The 20,270-nt window shown below is 36.7% G+C and overlaps 1 protein-coding gene across 1 annotated transcript in view; it reads right to left on the reverse strand.

Annotated features, from left to right (window-relative positions):
* The window catches only part of LOC120414119 (band 7 protein AGAP004871), a 420,902-nt gene extending 402,528 nt beyond the window's left edge, over positions 1-18,374 (reverse strand). Inside the window, exons 1-2 of the mRNA XM_039575149.2 lie at positions 18,154-18,374; positions 18,067-18,087 (exon numbers count right to left, since the gene is read on the reverse strand). Coding sequence (XP_039431083.1) covers positions 18,067-18,087; positions 18,154-18,355 — 223 coding nt within the window. The 5' untranslated portion in view covers positions 18,356-18,374. The remainder of the gene's footprint in view (positions 1-18,066; positions 18,088-18,153) is intronic.
* Between the last annotated feature and the right edge of the window lie 1,896 nt (positions 18,375-20,270).

A 20,270-nucleotide genomic window follows, 5' to 3' on the forward strand; every position in this document is an offset into this window, starting at 1 on the left:
TTTTTTCATTTAGAACAAAATTTTTCATTTTAAAATTTCGTGTTTTTTCTAACTTTGCAGGGTTATTTTTTAGAGTGTAACAATGTTCTACAAAGTTGTAGAACAGACAATTACAAAAATTTTGATATATAGACATAAGGGGTTTGCTTATAAACATCACAAGTTATCGCGATTTTACGAAAAAAAGTTTTGAAAAAGTTACTTTTTGCGTTTCTCTTTGTTTCGTCGTCCGTGTCTGTCGCGGGTTACCATGAACGGCCATGATCGATGACGACCAACTTTTTTGAAACTTTTTTTCGTAAAATCGTGATAACTTGTGATGTTTATAAGCAAACCCCTTATGTATATATATCAAAATTTTTGAAATTGTCTGCTCTACAACTTTGTAGAACACTGTTACACTCTAAAAAATAACCCTGCAAAGTTAGAAAAAACACGAAATTTTAAAATGAAAAATTTTGTTCTAAATGAAAAAATGACCCTTCTGGGACAATGTAGATTCGAAAAGTACATTAAATTTCCCATAAAATGACATGTTCCAAAATTTTTTACAGTCGAGTAACGGAAAATGGGAGAATTTTTAAAACTTTTTTAGTGTTTTTTTCGATGAAAAATACGTTTTTTCGGAATTCTGAGTACGCCATCAAATCGGGCGTCTAATTTTACATAAAAGTCCCTTTGACACCAAATTTCTATCTCATCACCGTTTCAGGCTGCAAATTATTGAAAAACACCTCTTTTTTCGCATGTGCAAAAATGGAAGGGGTCGTACCGCCCCTCCGTCACGAGATATCAAAAAATGGACCTCGGATTCGTGATCAGGGACAAAAGTTACCCCTTAGGACAAAGTTTCACGCAAATCGAAGAGGGGTCGGGGCAACTGCTGTGTGAGTTGGCGGAGAATTACCCATGAGACAGATTACAAAACATAACTTTTTAATAAAAAAAAATCATTTGGGTAATTCTCTACTAACTCACACAGCAGTTGCCCCGAACCCTCTTCGATATGCGTTAAACTTTGTTTTAAGGGGTAACTTTTGTCCCTGATCACGAAAGCGAGCTCCATTTTTCGATATCTTGTGATAGAGAGGAGGTATTTCCTCTTCCATTTTTGAATTTTCGAAAAGTCGTGTTTTTCAATCATTTGCAGCCTGATGAAATGGTGATAAGATGGAATTTTGGTTGTCAAAGGAATTTATATGTAAAATTGGACGACCGATTTGCTTGTAACCATCTCAAGCAAACCCCTTATGATTACATATCAAAAATTTTGTGACTGTCTTCTCTGCAACTTTGTACAACATTGCTACACTTTAACAAATTACCCTGCAAAGCTATAAAAAAACATGAAAATTTTCAATAAACATTTTGTTTTAAATGAAAAATGACCCTTCTGGGTTAATGTAGATTCAGGAGTACTTTAACATTCCTATAAAATTAAAAGTCCAAATTTTTTTACAGGTGAGTAATGAAAGATAGCAGAATTTTTTAAACGATTTTTGAATTTTTCTCGATGGAAAATACGTTTTTAAGGAATTCTGAGTACACCATCAAACTTCAATGATTGGGTCATACCGCCTCTCCGTCACGAAATATCGAAAAATGGAGCTCGGTTTCGTGATCAGGGACAAAAGGTTACAAAGTTTCACGCAAATCGAAGACTAGACCTTCAACGATTTGGACCAAACTTTGAGGGAACGTTCATCTATCGATAGTTAACAGAACCCTAAATTTGGTGTTGATTGGACCATCCCTCTATTTTTGGCACCGCCCTCTTTTTTGACAAGTTTCTAAAAAACTTTTTTGTCATTTAATCATAACATTGCAGCTATTTGAGCAAAACACTTTCTCCAGGATGCATTTGATAAAACATTGTTGAAAGAATTCCCTCAAATGCCTCCTAACATTATATTTTTACGTTTTAAAATTCAGTTTTGACCAATTCCTCACATTCAAACTTTTTATTTTGTCTCCATCGTGTTCCCCGGACAATTTTACATAAAAATCAATGTTAACCTCAAACTAAAATGAACTATTGGCGAAAAACAGCAATTTTGCTGAAAAAAAAATGATTTTGCAAACTTTTAATCCGAAATAAATTACCCACATGTAAAAATCAAACTGGTCCAAATTGGTGAAGGTCACGTCCAAAAGTGTACCCAATTGACCTGAAATGACTCATATTAAGACATGAAAACTTAAAAAAATCTAACATCTATTTTTAAATTGATTTCTGCCGATGCAAAACATATTGCTAATTTAAGTTGCGTTTTTCCAGCTGTTTTTAGGTTTTTTGCTTATTATTGCCTTCCTTACTGAAGTAAGGGAATAACATCACTCGAAATATGATCTTCTTAGATAATCGTCCTAGATGTACCTTACGTTTGCATATCGAGTCAATATCAATTTCTGAGTAAATGTCAGTGAATGTGTGTGTAGACAATTTTTTTTTATTCGAATTTCTCGGCACTGGATGAACGGATTTTGCCAAGTGCTTAAAAGTAACACACAAAACAAGGTTTTGTTTGATTCAAGAAGGGTAAATGTTCAGATAATCGTTTCGGCTCGGAATCCTCTCGTGGAAACTACCTTTACAAAGCTTTTTTGCATGCATTCGGGTGCAATCAAAAACAAACAGAAAGCTTGTCATTTTGTGAGGAAGGCACCACTCACCAAGGTGTTTTAAATTAGTTTTTTTTTTTCTAATAAAACGCATCTTCAAACACCGCGCCGTTTCTGGAAAAGTGAATGCGAGGTGAGCCATCGGAAGTGGCAAGCTCGACGGCGGAAGCTGCTGGCATCCGGACCAGCCAGCCAGGGCCAGGATGTGGGAATGCAAACGTGTTCGCTGACTTGAATATTGATAAGCCCAGCGCGGGCACAGGAAGGCAAAACTATTGCTGAACAAAGCAAACCAGCAGCATTCTGTGCGAGAGGAGGTATTTTCGGGCTTTGGAGCAATTTGCATAGCTGCATCAGCTAGGAGTGGAATTCAATTTGACAGAACTCAAAACCCTGAACGATTTGAAAGGACCTTCTTAGGATGCTTGGTGGCGAAGGGGGGAACGTGCATTGATACAGTTTCGAGGATACCACTTGAAATAATACCGAAGGGAAAAGTTGGCAACAGTTGAAAGGAGAACATCTTAGGATTTGGCTCAATCCTTCTTGAGAATCTTTCAGTTTGTTGGTATCGTTGAATCGGTAGCAATTGAAGGGGTTGATTTGAAACAAGTAGAAGAATTAAATAAGTTTCCAAATGCGTCTCCATCAACTTTAACTGCTTCAAATAAAATTTTATGGAGACGCATGGTGCAAGAAATACTTCAAGATAAAGTAAATTACAAACATTCCTTCAAGCTCAACATAACTTTACGTCAGATCCAATCTAAGTCAGCCATCCGAATGCACTCGAGCGTATCCTCTATCGTAATTCCGTGTGGAGAGAGCTCAAGAAGGATTAGAGAGAGAGAGAGTCCTGGATTCTGGCTGGGTTGAGCTTGAGCTTAATCGAATCTGGCATCCAATTCATCTCCCTCCATGTCCAAACGAAGAAGAAGAAGATGGTGGCGTTGTTGGTTTGTGCGTAGCGATGCGTAAGGAATATGGTGATGGTGGCACTTTATCATCGAGAAGTTTATGTAACGCATGTTGCCATATGTCTCGCCCCGGATGATTTATGGACGTGACTGTGCAGTGGGTACGACGTACGAACATACTTTGAGTATGGAGGAATCAAACGCAGCACAGGTTGGAAACGTTGATTAATGTTTCATGGTAATCTCGTGAAGTTGCTGGTCTGTGATTGTTTTATCGGTGTGGGAATGCTCATATTTGATTTCTTTGGTTATTTCATTTGAGGTTTAACTCATAAACAAACTTTATTCACCGAAGAAAGAAAGGCGTGCTGGTGCTAGGCACCTTAAGAAAGCTTCTCAGAATGAATCCATATTCCCACTCAAATTTCGGGTTAAGTTGTAAAAAACTTCAGTGTAAGTTGAAAAAGTTTTACCACTCGAAAGAATCCATAATAAAAAACTAATTTCAATGTTAACAATTACAACAATGTCATTTCTTCCACTGTGTGCTGCCAAAAACTGGAACCCTGCAGGGCTTGGAAAACTCAATTTTAATTCTACAAAGCGTGCGTCATAAAAAAAAGCAGAATAAATCCCACCGCAAGCTCATAAAGTGCGACCTTTCCCTCCCAGTTTACCTCCCACAAAACTTTCCGCCCCATTATGAAATTGGCACCCATCATTACTTGGCCATTACGCCCGTCATCAGCGCCGTGCATTTCCACAACCACTTAATCCGGGGGGTCCCGAGCCAATTTGTTACGTCAATGTTTTCTTTTGCCACGGAACCTCGCCCTTTTTTCGCATTTTTAATGGGCCTGCAATCAACCTTTTGGGTGAACCCGCGGTCAGCGGGGTAGTTCATTAATCTGCAGAAGGGTACCACCCTGCCCATAAAAAGTGACTTGGTCAGTACCGCAGCTGGACAAACAGAAACTGCAATAACAGTAAAATTCAGGCGAAAAAAGGATTACCCCCCCAGCCAGACAAATGAGGCTAAAGTTGTCGTATCCCCCACGAAAAGTTTGACCCGGCATCAGGACGAGAGGGGATCAACCCAGAGTACACAGAAAAGTTAAGTCCGGTTTGTGGTCAGCGAGGAACAGAATTTGGGAGGTAAAATTTTGCTCACCGAATTCTTTACATTCGACATTGGCTCACCGCAAAGGTCCAAATTTTGAAAAGAAACCATTTGGTGAAGTTGATGTAGAAGGTTGTGAGTTTGTAGATTTTGGATTGATTCTTGTTCAAAACAAGAATGCTTTAAATAAATCTTGGTTAGCACTTTTTTGAATTTCTTGGGAAGGGACAACTTTTGCGTAGAGCGTCCAATTTCCCGGGGTTACCAATTTCCCGGGAAACGGGAAATTTTCAACCAATTTCCCGGGAAATCCCGGGAATTCCCGAGAAATTTTAATATTATTGAAGATTGCTCTAATCTTAGTTCTGATTCATATTTTGCACCAAAATTGAATAGAACAGCGACTTTAATGGTTGGACTGCATGTAAAAATTCATACAACTACAAGAAAATGTATATTTTTCTAATTGTTTAAGCTCAAATCGTACAATAAATCAAAAAAATGATCTCTTGTATTTTTGTTGAAAAGTATTTTTTCATCAAAGTGTTTGGACAGTAAGTAAAATGAATCCGTAATCCGCAATCTTAAATTTCTTTAAAACTTGCCTCTGTGACCAGTTTGAGAAATTATGGTTTGACACATTAAGTTGAAACGAATAAAATCATTCAGAAATTATTTTTTTCATAACAAATAACTTCTCTAAACCAAGTTAAGTTTTTCCTTAAAAATCTAACTTCTCGTGTTTGTTTAACTTCAAACAACTTAATGTTTTCAAATATTTGGGGCAAGTTATTCAACCATGTTTGCATTTTTCGGGCACTTCTTAAACAATAAAAAGTTAATCTTCTAACACCCATTGTTGCACCAGTGCTTCATAATTCTTTTACTTTAAATTGATTTTTTTTAACGAATTGAAGTAATTCTTCTTGCAAAAACATATTTGAAGTATTTAATGAAACCAATTCAATTTTCATCTAATTTAATCATGGTAAACACAAACGTAAACTATTCGTATTCTATATTCTGTATCCAATTATTCTTCAAAAAGCTTACCTGAATTGTAAAAGTTTATTTCCATTGAGCTAGGTCTATTTCCAGTTGCTTCAGAAACCAATATTATCAAAAATACATCTTGATATTAAATTGAGTTTCTCCATTTTTTCTAGAGCATTTTTCAAAAAATTATTCCAAAAATATTAAGAAAATGTATACTTCCGCTTGAATTTCGGGAATTCCCGGGAAATTTATTAATTTCCCGGGAAACGGGAAATATTTTTTTACGGGAAATCCCGGGAATTCCCGGTATTTTTTTCCCGGGACGGGAAATTGGACGCTCTACTTTTGCGTCTTCCATAGATTTTTTTTGTATTTTTGTAATTGTCTTAAACTTTGCAGAGGCCTTGCCTAAGAATAAAGAAGCAATGTTGCGTCATTGGTTCGTCCATACAAGTTTCCTTACACATTTGACAACTGACTTCGGCCAGAGTCAAAACGTTATAAAAAAACTCAAGCAAAACAATGTAAATGGGCCAATCCCGAACTGTAAATAAAGAAGCTATCCTGCTCACGTCAGTTGATGTTTACATCTGGCATGAAAGGGATACACTCTTTGTTTACAAACCCACTACGGCCCTTTTACATTGTTTAAAAAAACACGTTTTGTTTCGATAACCATTCTGTGCATTGTCCCGAAGTATGGTTGAATTTGGCTGCCGGAGTCTCGAATAATAATTGCAAATGATTACGGTAGTCGGGCATGTACGTGTGTCAAACGCATTCTGACCTGAAATCCCTTTGTCCATCTTTGAATAACTTGAAATAAACTTTGCAATGCCCTAATTAAGAGAAAAAAAGGAAATGAAACTTGATAGTCAATCAATCAATCAATAGTTTAAAATTTTAAAGAAAAAAATATAAAATTGCTAAATTTATAGCAAAATTTAACAAATTTTAATGCATTTCACAATTTGACAATTTCGTTCTCCCATAATACTATTCCTCAGAAGTGTTTATTGTTGTTGTTAAACCAAAAGTAGCCTAAATTTTCATGAATAATGAAATTCATAGAGATTTACCCAACTTTTGTGTAACTTCAAATCATGTTGAGCATGAGAATTAGCATGGTTGACTACCAATGAGCTGCTAACGTCATGATTCGAAATCCGGACACTTAGTAGCGTATCATTTTTGTTTAAGTCGGCAAAAAACCATGTAAAAAATTGGAAATGTTGAAATATCATCAGGATGTAGTATAAACAATCACTTTAAAGAGAATTCATGCAAAATGTGTCTTTTCTAACAATTTTTCATCAGCATTTGAAAATTAAAATGACTTGTTGTGCTTCGAAACCCGGACACTGATAAACCCGAGCAGGGGTAAATAACACGGGAATACCAAATTTTGGTATTACTTGGGCAAATAACAGGGACCAAAATGTGCCCTTGGTTGCCCAGTAATAGATGGTAAAATACCATGAAATCATACCAGAGTCTAGTATGTGGAAGGGCACAACAATACCAAACCATGTTATTCCAAGGGTAAAATAATACCTCAAAATAAAACCATTTCAATACCAAGTTGAGGTCTTCTGGATTTTTGAACATTGCTTGGATACCGAAACTTGGTATTGCCATGGTTTAATTTTTAGGTATTCCCGCGCCCTTGGAAAATCAGATTTTGGTATTCCTATGGTCTTCCAAATACATGATTTGGTATGATTTCATGGTATTTTACCATCTATTACTGGGCAACCAAGAGCACATTTTGGTCGCTGATATTTGCACAAGAAATACCTAAATTTGGTATTTTCATACCATTTTTAGTGCAACAGTTGCAGTTAGTGAAAAAAATGGAAATGATCCATATGCAACAGCCAAATATACTCACCTGATGATTCCATGTTGTTCTTAGTGATATTCTTCACCACATTGAATGCATTTGTCATTGATGAACGGCCTGTGCTTGAAGTTCTTGAAGATTCTGAAAAATAACAAGATCGAAAAATAAGTGTTGTAAGACTATTTTTTAGAAGACGTAAAGATGATATAAGAAGAGTCTAGAAGAAATCTTTTGTTGGGTTTTCTTTCTAGCAAATTAGAAAAGGGGAGAAGTGCACAAGGAGTCCAGCTAGGTGGATTGCTCCTTAGGGTCGGCATACGGTACTCCACGGGACATAACAATAACTTCTAATAAATAAAGAATAATTACACTTTAAAATACTTACACTGAATCACACACTTTACAGGGCAAAACAAGCAAAAGACCAGATATCATAAATAATTTAAGACGACACAGCATGATTGATCTTGACCTACATTTTTATTTTAATTTAGACGGGTTTCAATAATTTTAACAACTATACTTAAGGGGGGGGGAGGGGAAGGGGCCATAGTGGGGGGGGGGGGGAGATTTAACACGTGTATTTGTCTGTTTACTTGCATGCTTAGGTTAGGATCGTTGCTGCTCGTTGGTCGACTTGCTGCTGCTGTTGATCTGCTGCTGGTGGCTGGTTCCGGAACTCGGCGGGAACGTCGGCGATGCCTCAAAGGCCGCCGGGGTTCGATGGCTTCGCCCAAAAGGGCCACAAAAGAAGGGGAGGGGGGGGGGGGTTTCTTCTTCGGCGTTTCGCGGGCCATATGGTGACGGATGGCCAAGTTCGCTGTCCGGGGAGTGGTACCGTGCACACAATAGAGTGGTCCATCCCGAGCGAGGCACACCACTGTTCTTTGGGGGACTGGTCCACAGAATTTGTCGTGTACCACAATGCACTCCGTACCGCGGTACGTCGTGCGACCAGTCCCGACCACTTTTCACATTTCACTGCAGTTTTCTTAGCACTACACTCGCTCGGGGGTACGATATTGACCGAGGGGACTTAACGCGGCTAGGGTTTTAACTTGTTCGTGGTGTCCACTAACCGTTTGTAGTGCTGTCCTTCTTCAGTCCGTACTGTTAACTTTAAGTGATTTTAATCTTGTGGTACGTCACTGTTTTATCACTGTTTAATGTGTGAATTTTAATTAGGTTTTTAAATTGCACACGCGAACTTTCAAACCGGGTCACATGTTGACGGGTGACACCGGCGCGATTGCCGATCTTCACTCCTCCGGACGATGGTAAAATAAGAGAGCGGGCCTTCGTTTGTGTCCGCTTTTATACCCCAGAAAATCCGTCCCCGCCAGCTCACTTCCGCTTGCAACAATGACAGTTGGTTGTCAGTGACATCTGTCACTGTCAGCTGGAACAGGCTGAAACTTACAATTCATATGGGGTTGGTGTCTTTGTATTTTTCATGTGACTTTTCTCGACTTAATAGAGTCGCCTACTTTTAATTGATTTTAACTGTGCTTGTTTTCTAATTGTTTTTTATTTAATCATGCGTGAATAGATTTTAATAAATAGGAAATAAATTAATAAAAATCTCCTAGTATGACACCAACCAAAGGTTAATAAATATAAAATAAATGCATGTGGCACACGATAAACATGAAGACATACATGAAGACATACAGATATTTAAACATTTACAGACAACAAATTAAAAATTACAATCTTCCTTTTAGTCAAATCATGCTGGTCTTTGATTCAGTGTGTATTTTTTTATTGGAACTGTGAAAACACAGGTTACAGTGTTATTAAAATGAAACTGGATTGAAATTCACCAAAATTCTATAATCTCTCGATTAACTCGTTTTTCAAAGTATTTGGTTATCCCAACTTAGAGAAATTTAAACGTTTAAAAAGAAATCTTAGTGGGTATATAAAAAAAAATTGAAAATCAGCTTAACATTTTTGGGTTTCAAGTCATTTTAGCGCAAAATTAATTATCTCATCAAAATTTATTAAAAAAAATCCCATAGTTTCAGAGGAATTTGATGAAACCTTTCAATACCAAAATAATACCAAAATGTGGCATCCTGACTTAGAAATGTTTCCACAATGTCAAGTCATTTCTTTAGGGGGTATATCAAAAATGTTTAAAATCAAGTTTGAAATTTCCGGTTTTCAATGAAAGCATTCGCTTTGAGACATCATTTTAGCGCAAAATTAATTATTTTGTCAAAATTGGTCAAAATTTTCCCATAGTTTCAGAGGAATTTGATAAAACATTTTAATACCAAAATGTGCCATCCTGACTTAGAAAATTTTCCACAATTTCAAGTCATTTCTTCAGGGGGTATATCAAAAATGTTTAAAATCAAGTTTGAAATTTCCGGTTTTCAATGAAAGCATTCGCTTTGAGACATCATTTTAGCGCAAAATTAATTATTTTGTCAAAATTGGTCAAAATTTTCCCAAAGTTTCAGAGGAATTTGATAAAACACTGTAATACCAAAAGAATATCAATATGTGGTGTTCGACCATTGACAAATTCTGCAATTTTGCAATATCAAAACAATACCTTTAATTGGTATGATAGCACATTTTGCTCTTGCATAATCCTTAAGACAAATTTTAAAGGGTCTAGGAATACCAAAATTTGGTATTGATACCAGAGAAAGGTATTATTACGCATTTCCCTTGTTATTTACCCATGCTCGGGAAGGCTGTTTCAAAATCCGGACACTTTTGCTTCGAATTCCGAACACTCGATTTTCTAATGAATCGCACAAATTTGGACTGAAATGTTAGTGAATGCCATTCTTTTGGTCTCAAATGAGTTGTTTTAAACAATCGATATTTTATATTAAAAAAATTGCTAGAATTTAAGAAAATCAAAACCATAAATTTCTGGTTTGCCTTCCCGGTGCTTCGGACGCGTATGAAATATTTCAAGTGAAATGTTTCGCATTTTTGAAAACTTTATAACTTTTTTTTTATTGTTTTGACATTAACTACAGCATTCAAACAAACCTAAAATGAAAGTTGATGTTAGAATTCATTACATAACACAGTTTTGACAATCATGATGCGAACTTATATCCAAATAATTGATAATACAAGATAAAGTGTCCGGGTTTCGAAGCGTCCGGGAATTCGAATCATGACGTAAAGTTGAACAATGAATCAAAAATGATCAATGGAAGCCAACCATCGTTCACTGTTCTACCTCAAACAAACTCGACAAACTCGACGAACTCAACTTCCGATTTTCTTTTCTTTCTGTTAGCCGGATTAGGTACTGGTTTTCGATTCCTTCCGAGCTACGATGCTATGGGGAGTACTTTCGTAATAGATCCGTCGGCGAGCCTTCCGAGCAACGATGCTAAGGGAAGGTTAGCGGTGCACATCAACCAGAGCTTTTGCACCCAGATTTTTGTTATAGATATTTTAGTATTTTCGAAACTACGGGAACAATCGATATAATTGTATATTCATCCCCTAAAGTACAGTCTACTAAGCGATTTACAACAAAATTTGCCTATTTTTACAATCCCGTTGTTGCAGGATTGGGTCCGTGGGGAAGTAAAACGTCGGTCCATTTGCGTAAAAGAGGTTTTGGGTGACTCACCACACATAACCTTCGGACGCCTAGAAATGAGCAGAAACTTGCAACAGAGACCACAAGAGACCCGGCGGCGTTAAAGTGGATTGCTTTGCTTTGGTTCGCATTAATGTCCCACATGCATTTTTATAATTGATGCAGTCTGATTCTAAGGCATGTGAACTATTATAAAAAGTTGATACCGTAAAACTGTGACAGGTTTGAGATTTTTCGCAGAACGAAGAGTACAAATTAAATACTTACGGGATGGTATGGAATCATACTAACAGTAATAAGTTTTCAAAGTACATCAAGAAGAATTTTCATAATTTTTTTGAAAAGTTCACAAAGTTAGTTAACTTTTATAACGAAAATGTTGATGAATATCACTTTTTTCATATTCTCAAAGTGACATGTTTTTTTTTTAAATAAGAACATGATTTCGAATCGGAAAGTTGAATGCTTTTTCGATTCTTTTAACAATTTTCCACTAGGAGAAGGTAAATAAAAATATACACATAATGTGTTTTTGAAGTATAATTAAATAATAGCTCCATAGACATAGAGATAGACACTTGTTATTCTTGAACAATTAAATAGCCTACTTTTCTGTACCAAAAATAAGAGAATCGAACAGTAACCCCCTTCAAAACAAATGCTGAAAGGTTCTTCTTTGCAGCACAGAAATGGGTGCTGAAAAGTTGATCTTTTCAGCACTTGTTAGGAAAAGTTATACTTATCATTTTTGAATGAATGCATGGACATGTGTGTGTTTTTCGGAATTGCAAAAAATGTTGTCGTTACAAAACTTAATTTTTTCATCACTCGTCGTATTTATCCAACTCGGTAAATCTCGTACCGTGTACGACTTGTGCTGAAAAAACCTCTTTTTGCAACTTGTTGCATAAACTACTATTAAAGAATTTAAAAAAAAAATCTGACTGCATCCTTAGTAACATAGTAGTTTATGCAACAAGTTGCAAAAAGAGGATTTTTTCAGCACGAGTCGTGCATTTATCCAACGAGGTTCACCGAGTTGGATAAATACGAAGAGTACTGAAAAAATCAAGTTTTGCAACGAGTTCCATACAACATTTTTTGCAATTCCATAAAACACACACTGAGTGAAATTTTATGTAAAATTTTCATGTATTTTGTCAATAAATCGTTTAAATCAAAAAAATGTTGAAAAGTGTTACTTTTCAACATTTATTTTGAAAAGTGTTGCTATTCGATTCTGTTATTTTTGGTACAGAATAGTAGGCTATTTCGTTCGGCTATTTCGGCAAGAATGACAGGAAAAGTAAGTAGTTTCACGACGGAATTGCAAAAATAAAATTTTAGCACCCTAAATCTGATTTCTGTACGAAAAACTTCAAAGACAAATAAAAATATTTCAACCCTACTATTATTTTTTAACTATTGAAATAGGTTTTTTTCAAAAATAGTGATTGACCTTGGGCGACCTATCCCAGTGCATGTTTTATAAATTATAATTTTGAAACAATTTAATAAAAAAGTAGGACACTTTGTTTCAGATTTTTTTTCTGAAAGATAGAGTTCAGTAAAATATGACTCGTTCTAAGAATCCTCTCTGCGGTGCTGCATGCGACTTATCGAAAATAATCTTTCGAGAAATGTTCCAATCACTATCTTTCAGCAAAAATCTTTTTGTGCCTGCTAGTTTATATCCCGGTTGATACTCAGATGGACAAAGTTTTTCGATTTTGAGGAAACAAATTTCAACAACTTGTCACGCTTCGATGAACAATACAGAATCTATGCCCTCATATGGAAGTATGCAATTTGTATCCGTTTGGCAAGAGCATGTGCATGGACTAGGGTGGTTCTTCTATAAAGAAATTTTAGCATCAATAAAAAGTAGTTCCAGACAACGCTATGCTTTCAATCAACATTTTGAATTATACATTCGAGAGCATAAAATTGATAATCATGAAAAAGTGAATACCACTTTACCACCAGTCAATTTTCGATTTCACTTTGGTTAAAGAAAAAAACAAGCACGGAAAATTCCACCTCTTCTGGATGCAACGATGCTGGGGCTCTTCTCCGGTTCGACGAAAACCAAAAGCTGGTCCCTGCTTTTCCCAGCGAGGAAGCCTCGGCAGGCAGGCAGCAGATGTCTTGATAAAAGTTTCCCTACGTGATTCGTTAACAAATAGTGGTTGGATTTTTGTTCGTCGTTTCAGAGCAGAGCGCATTGCTTTTGGTTCAATTTTTCCCCCGGTTATCGGGTTCGGTTCGGTTTTGGTGCCCCGGTCTCAAAGGGGGGCTTGATCTTGCTCTGTTGTATAGTGGTGCCGGTAGTTCTGGGCGGGTTTTGGAGGGCTTTTGGGTTGTGGGTGATTGTATTCGAGATTCGTGAAAGAGAAAAGCAAATGGTGGCTAACGATTACGAACGGAGGATGAAAAAAGTCGAAGCAAAAAAATGGCAGGTGGAGGAAAGTTGGCTGGTATTAGCAATATTTTTTCATTTGTATGCAATGAACCATAATAAAGTTTAAAATGAGCTTCGTTGTAACTGGAGGGCAAAATTGGAATATTTTTTTCCAGCGCCAGACAGAGTGGATCATAATCTTGTTTGAAATGGAGCTGGTAAATAAGATTTTGCTCTGTATTCGCATGAAAAAAATATCATTATTTTGAGCAGAGAGCTGTAAATTCATTAGAATTTTTTTTTGTAAATTCATTAGAAATGTTATTGTGCGATCAGTTCCTAGCTGGACTCGGTCACTGGAAACGACCGGCGACTCAGTGACCGACGAAATAGGCGGCGGGCCAGATGCGGGCATAAAAATGTCAAAATCTCTTCCCCCCTCACTTCGTCTCACCATCCAGCTACAGCTTTGTTGACAAACAAACGGAGCACGCGGTCGCATGATGGCGGCACCGAGCCAGAATTGGGGGTGATCATGTGATTAAAAATGAAAGTTTTTTCAAGAAAAATATTATTTTTCCGACCGAATAAAAAAAATTGCGAGCATGTTCAAACAATTATTCCTGATGTCGGAGAAGTGATGAAAAAGCTAAATTTTAATCCATAATTTTTCTATAAATTGATTTTTTTCACTCTAACTAGGAACCCTAGGTCTATCCACGACCGTTTCCAATGACCGTGAGAAGATGCCAGAAAATCCAGCTACGAGCTAAATCCACAATAATAAATGACAAGAAGAGTGCTAGGTGTAATCCACACAGTAAAAAAAAATGTATATTTGGATGTTGTAATTTTGGAAGGTTGAACCTCTTTTATGATGTAATTTTACCTCAATATAGACTGAAAAAGTGACATTACACCAGAAAAGTGGTAAAATTACACTTTTTTTCTGACATAAAAGATGTACCCCTTCCCAGATGTAATATTACCATGATTCTTTTTTCTGTGTAACCTAGGCACTCTCCAGGATCCCTTCTAAAGATTGGCTGCGATAGGGTCTGATTAGAGATTAGATTAGACACATTTTTTTAGTTTTCCTAATCTAGATTCTTTGATATTTTAGGATTATATAAGGATATCTTTTGTAAGATTTACATTTGTTTACAAATAGCAAAAAAATAAAAGTAAATTGCAAATTGAAAGCAGATTTCTTTATTTTATTTGAAGAAAAAACATTAAATTGCGAAATTTCAGTGTTTAAGTTTTTTGAATATATGTAAAATGTATGTTTTGATGCCAACAAACAAAATAAATTATTTATATTTATTGATTAAACTTGTTTATCTTTTTCTAATTTAATATTATTTTTTCTAGTTGAGGTAGATGGGCAAACAGGCAACTAAATAGAAATTTCAAGCTAATGTGTTTATAATGGATAACAATTATAAAGGAAAAGAAGTTGTATCATTCATATTATGTACATTACTAAAACGATTTTTTAGTTAAATGGTTAACTGGCTCTACCGAGTTGAAGATATCAGACGAGTGCTGAAATAATCATGTTTCGTAAAGACCATTTATTACAACTGCAAAAAAAAACTTTCAAAGAAATTTTTTTATTGAAATGTTTGTCAACTCAAAACCAAAACAGTGACGATAAGTATATATTTTGATAGAGAGCGCTGAATGTGGAACTTTTGAGCACCCAAATGAGTGCTATAATAATATTTTTGCAATTCCGCTGTGAAACTTTCTACTTTTCCTGTCCTTCTGGAGAAACGAAACGGCCTACTTTTCCCTATCTAAAAATAACAGAATGGAAAATCAATACCTGGGTGCTGAAAAGTTGAACTTTTCAACACAAGTACCGAAAAGTCACATTTTTAAATATTTTTCTGTTTTGAACGGTGAATTTACTAATTAAATGAATGTTTGACATAAAATTCTATTCTAGAAGCGTTTTTCGAAATGGCAAAACAATTGTACACGCAGAAAAATGTTTTGTAGAATCAGCCTGTACGAGGTTTGATTCAACAAAATATTTTGTTGAATATAATCAACAAAATTTTTGCATTGAATCAACCCTCAGATTTTGTTGATTCAAATCGGGGTAATTGGCTGCATCTACGCAGTTTTTTGTTGATCAAAATTTGACAGAAAGTACGTTCAAATCAGATTTTTGTTGAAACAACGTCGATTTTTTGTTGAAACAAACCCGATTATTTTTTCAAAATAAGGTTAGTCTTTCAATTGAATTGACAATGTTGAATTGAAATAAATATAGTCATTATTTATTGATATTTGCCCGGTAAAACATTTTTCAATCTGCTCATTGCTGCACCTTGTTTAGCTGTCCTTGAACCGCACCTAGTGTCGGTGCCACCGCCGCCGAAACGACGAGATTGTTAAGTTGTCCCCGTTGTCCCCCGCGTTGAATTGGCCATGTTGCCATTGGCGTTCCGGTGAATCACGGTTACATTTTTTTCCGCAGAGGTCTGAAAGGGCGTGAAAATCATTGAAAAAAGAGCATTTGTAGTAAAATGCAGAAGCGCTTACCAAACATGTTCCGCCGATGGTTGGTTGGTTCTGATAATACGCAGAAGACAAGGCAGAAGAACTTCTGGCAGCTTCCTCTGCAGAGGTGGCCCAGCTGGTGGCGACGAAATCTCCCCGATTGAACACTTTACACTTGGAATTTTGTTAACAAAAAACACGAAAGAAACATTTTGACGTATGGCGAGCACGTGTAAATAGCAATTAATTTAATTTAAATCAAAACGCACAGTAAAGTTGATTTAACGCCGTTTATGGTAGAATCAACGCAATAATTTTGTTGTTATTTTCAAAAGAGTTCGACAAAATACACAGAGTAAATTCAACTCTAAATTTTGAGTTGTTTCAGTTGGTTTTGAGATTTGTTTCAACAAAAAATCGACAAGTTAAAACAACAAAATATTTTGTCGATTCAAACAGGCCTTATTTTTCTGCGTGTAAGCAACTCGTTGCAAAACTTGTTTTTTCAGCACTCATCGTAATTATCCAACTCGGTAAATCTCGTAGGATAAATGTACGACTTGTGCTGTAAAAATCTTCTTTTTGCAACTTGTTGCATAAACTACTTTTCTGCAACATGTTGCCTAAATACTATTTCGACACTGATATTTTAATAATGATGAAAAGGCCATTTCAGCACAAAAGTATGAATTTTCAAAACGGAATTGCAAAAAAAATCAGCCTGGTCTTTTAAAGCAAATTGAAAAAAATAATTACTAAAACTACATCAGAAGACAACAAATCTTTTAAACAGTTTTTTTTTAATATTTGAAAATAAAAATGTAATCCTATTTATGTAACTCGATATACTAAAAAATCAAATCAAATTATTCGCTCTACAGCATTGCCTTGGCGTTCTCGATTGCGAGATTCCTACTCGAAACTAGGTGTCCGAAAGCTTGATTGTTGGGGCAATTGCAAACCTCTTATTACACCTTAGCTTCCATCCACCCCGGGATTCGAACTGACGACCTTTGGATTGTTAGTCCAACTGCCTACCAGCGACTCCACCGAAGCAGGACCCAGGGAGACGACTCCTACACCTGGACTGAGCTATCGACCTAACCTTTTTTTTAGGTTAGACCGGGGCCAACATTTACTTCCCCATCCGACGGAAGGCGTGATCAGACAAATCTCGTCTCGAAAAATGCCTCCGGGACCGTCTGGGATCGAACCCAAGCCGACTGGGTGAGTGGCAACCACGCTTACCCCTGCACCACGGTCCCGGATAACTCGATATACTATATCTCTAAAAAAAACATTAATTTGTATGAATTTGCTACTCACATCTTTGCACGTATTTTTTTAAATTAATTTGGTAAATGTACTACGCCCATATTATGACATCAGATCAATCTCCTAACGAACCAAAATGAACACTTTCACAGAAACCATTTTATTATGCGTCTCATTACTGAAAAATCCTTCTCCGCCATCACCAACCCTTCAATAACGACCTCCCTTCAACCGCCTCTAATTACACTGCATTAAGGGTGAGTGCCAATTTTGCTAGCATTTTGGCACCAGCAAGCAATATTGTGCACCATATTCGCACTGTCACCACGCAATAATGCGACCAATTTGTCTCCCGAAGCTCTGTACAACAAGAGTCACCCGGCAAGAAGACAGAACAATTTCTTACGCGATGACAAATTCATCCCCATAAACAATAAATAACGCGATGACTTGTGAGTAATTTGGAGGATAAGTGTGTGTGTGTGTGTTTTTTTTTGTCCGTTTGAAAATCGATACTTGAATGTGGATATGTTGTGTTCGTGTATGTTTCATAAGTCATAACTTACAAAACTTGCGTGAGTAATTGCCCGTTGTCAGCTACTCCAACAATCAATGTCATGACGCTTTGACACAGTACAGTTTTGAGCGATTACGACAAGTTTTCACATTCAACAGTGACATTTTGACAAACGTCATACATTTTTGTCTTTTCTATACAATCACTTCTGTTGAAATGGCAAAATTACAACAACAACGACGATTGAGTCTTCACCCTGCACACTTTATTGTACTTACCATACTTGCGCACGGTGGTAGCTAGAAAAGAGTAACAAAAACAGTTTAGTAAATTCAATCTCCAAATCATTACAAAAAAAAACTCACTTCTCATCAGTGTGTTCCTGTAGTCATCGTCTGCCCTCCGCCGGAGTGATGCGTTCGCGCCAACTGTTGCAATACTGATGGTATTAATGCCCCCGCCGGAGCCCAACGGCACGTCATTTCCGCCACCACGACCGCCACCAGCCCCGGGCCCCCCGCCACCGTTCACCACGGCCGGTCCCATGGGGTCCAAGGGTACCATCATGGGAACGGGCCGCCGCCGGCTGGACTTTTCGTTGGGCCTAAAACAGGAGAAAATTTATTGGAGTTAGGTAGATCGATCAATCATTCATCGGGCCACTGCGAAAAGGGGTGCAATTATTGTACAGTACAAAGTTGTCACTGGATGCCAGAAGGCTTTCGAAGGAGGTTAATAGGGTAGAGAAATAGATTTAGTTTCGTTCGGGAGTTTCTTCTAGATTTTGACTTATCATAATATACAATATATTGTATACAAGACTTGGCTTATTAAGTTAAATTAAAATAATACAAATATTTGGAATAAGGATACGCAAGATTTGATTTTTATTCCAAATTGAACTCCGATTCTTCCAAATTTCCCAAAAGGAATTCAAATCAGTGTTTTTGAGATTGCCAGTGATCTCCCTTTAAAACTTGTTTAGATTCCAAGTTATAAGGGGAAAATTCAAAAAAGGAAGGTTATACCTTCTCAAAAACCGTTTAACTCCAAGCGAAACTTACTTGGGGACACCGTGGAAATTTTCCCTTGTCCCCTTAAAAAAAGTGGAACATCAACACTTTCCATCTTCCAAATCCTTTTCCTTGTCCCTGGTGCGTGGTGGAGATGGGTGCGGCCGGCAACGGACGGCTGTCATCTGGTTCAGGTGGAGGTCAATTATCAATTCCTATCCAGATTTTAAAGCGAAGATGGCGTTACGAATGGTACACGCCCGAAATGTCAAAATCGCGTAGCCGTACCAACATTACAAAAAAAAATGTGTTTGCCATGCCATGGCAAACTTTTTCTGTAATGTTGGTAACACTGCGTGATTTCGACATTTCGGGCGTGCACCATTCGTAACGACATCTATTGAAGATCTGACAACCTTATCAAAAGTTATAACCACCAAGTGTTATTTATGCACTTTTTGGAGGCCGGATCTCAGATATTTGGATTAAAACGTTGTGCGGATCTATCAAGCCACCTGTCGTTGGATAGGTAATCAAAATACATCACCAAAGAGCCCAAAAGATTGGAGATCTGACAACTCTATCAAAAGTTGTGAGCACATAAGTTCCTTGAATTAGGAAGATCAAATTCATGTTCAGAGACCCAATATTATTCAAATTTAAATAGTTGGCTGCCTATTAACTAACAAAATGCATTTTTTTAATTTCTCACCGCCATATTGGCCGCCATCTACACCACAATCAGGGCTGTGGAGTCGAGTCAGAGTCGGTGGAGTCGGGACTTTTTGGGGACCTGGAGTCGGAGTCGTCAAAACTCGAACAGCTGGAGTCGGAGTCGGAGCCGAAAATTTCCAATGACCCGGAGTTGGAGTCGGAGTTATCTTATCACCTTAACTCCCAAGCTCGAAAAAAGGGAGAGTTTCCATATAAATTACCCCTTTTTCACGAGCTCGGGAGTTTAGGTGTTACATTCAACAAAAAAATATGTTTTTTTATTGTTCAGTATTTCATATGAAGAGCTTAATTTACAAGTCGCATGAGCACATTTTTCTTGTTTTTTTTTTAAATCTATGATAATGTTCACTCAAAAAATTAAAAAAAAAAAACAATATTGGTTTTGTAGTCAGAAAAATTTTATTGATTCTTGATTGCTTCCTTTTGCCTGTATTTATGTACCCTTTCACTCAAATTTGACCAAATTTAATCCAGTTCTTTCTGAAAAAAAACTTCACGCACAGTCATCTTATACCCCGATAGCGAATGTCTTTGAAGTTTTAAGTTAATCTATTTTCAGGAAAAAAGTCACGAGGAAACTAATAATCGCTATTTAGGAAATCGGAAAAAAAATCGCTGACAGTATAAATCTTCCAACAAATAATCAACGATTATAACAATCTATTACTTGGAACTCAACTTGCGAATTTCGCGCTTAAAATTTTTAAAATTGACAAAAAAATATCAAATAAAGG

This window comes from Culex pipiens, chromosome 3, assembly GCF_016801865.2.
Source record: "Culex pipiens pallens isolate TS chromosome 3, TS_CPP_V2, whole genome shotgun sequence".
NCBI classification, from domain to species: domain Eukaryota; kingdom Metazoa; phylum Arthropoda; class Insecta; order Diptera; family Culicidae; genus Culex; species Culex pipiens.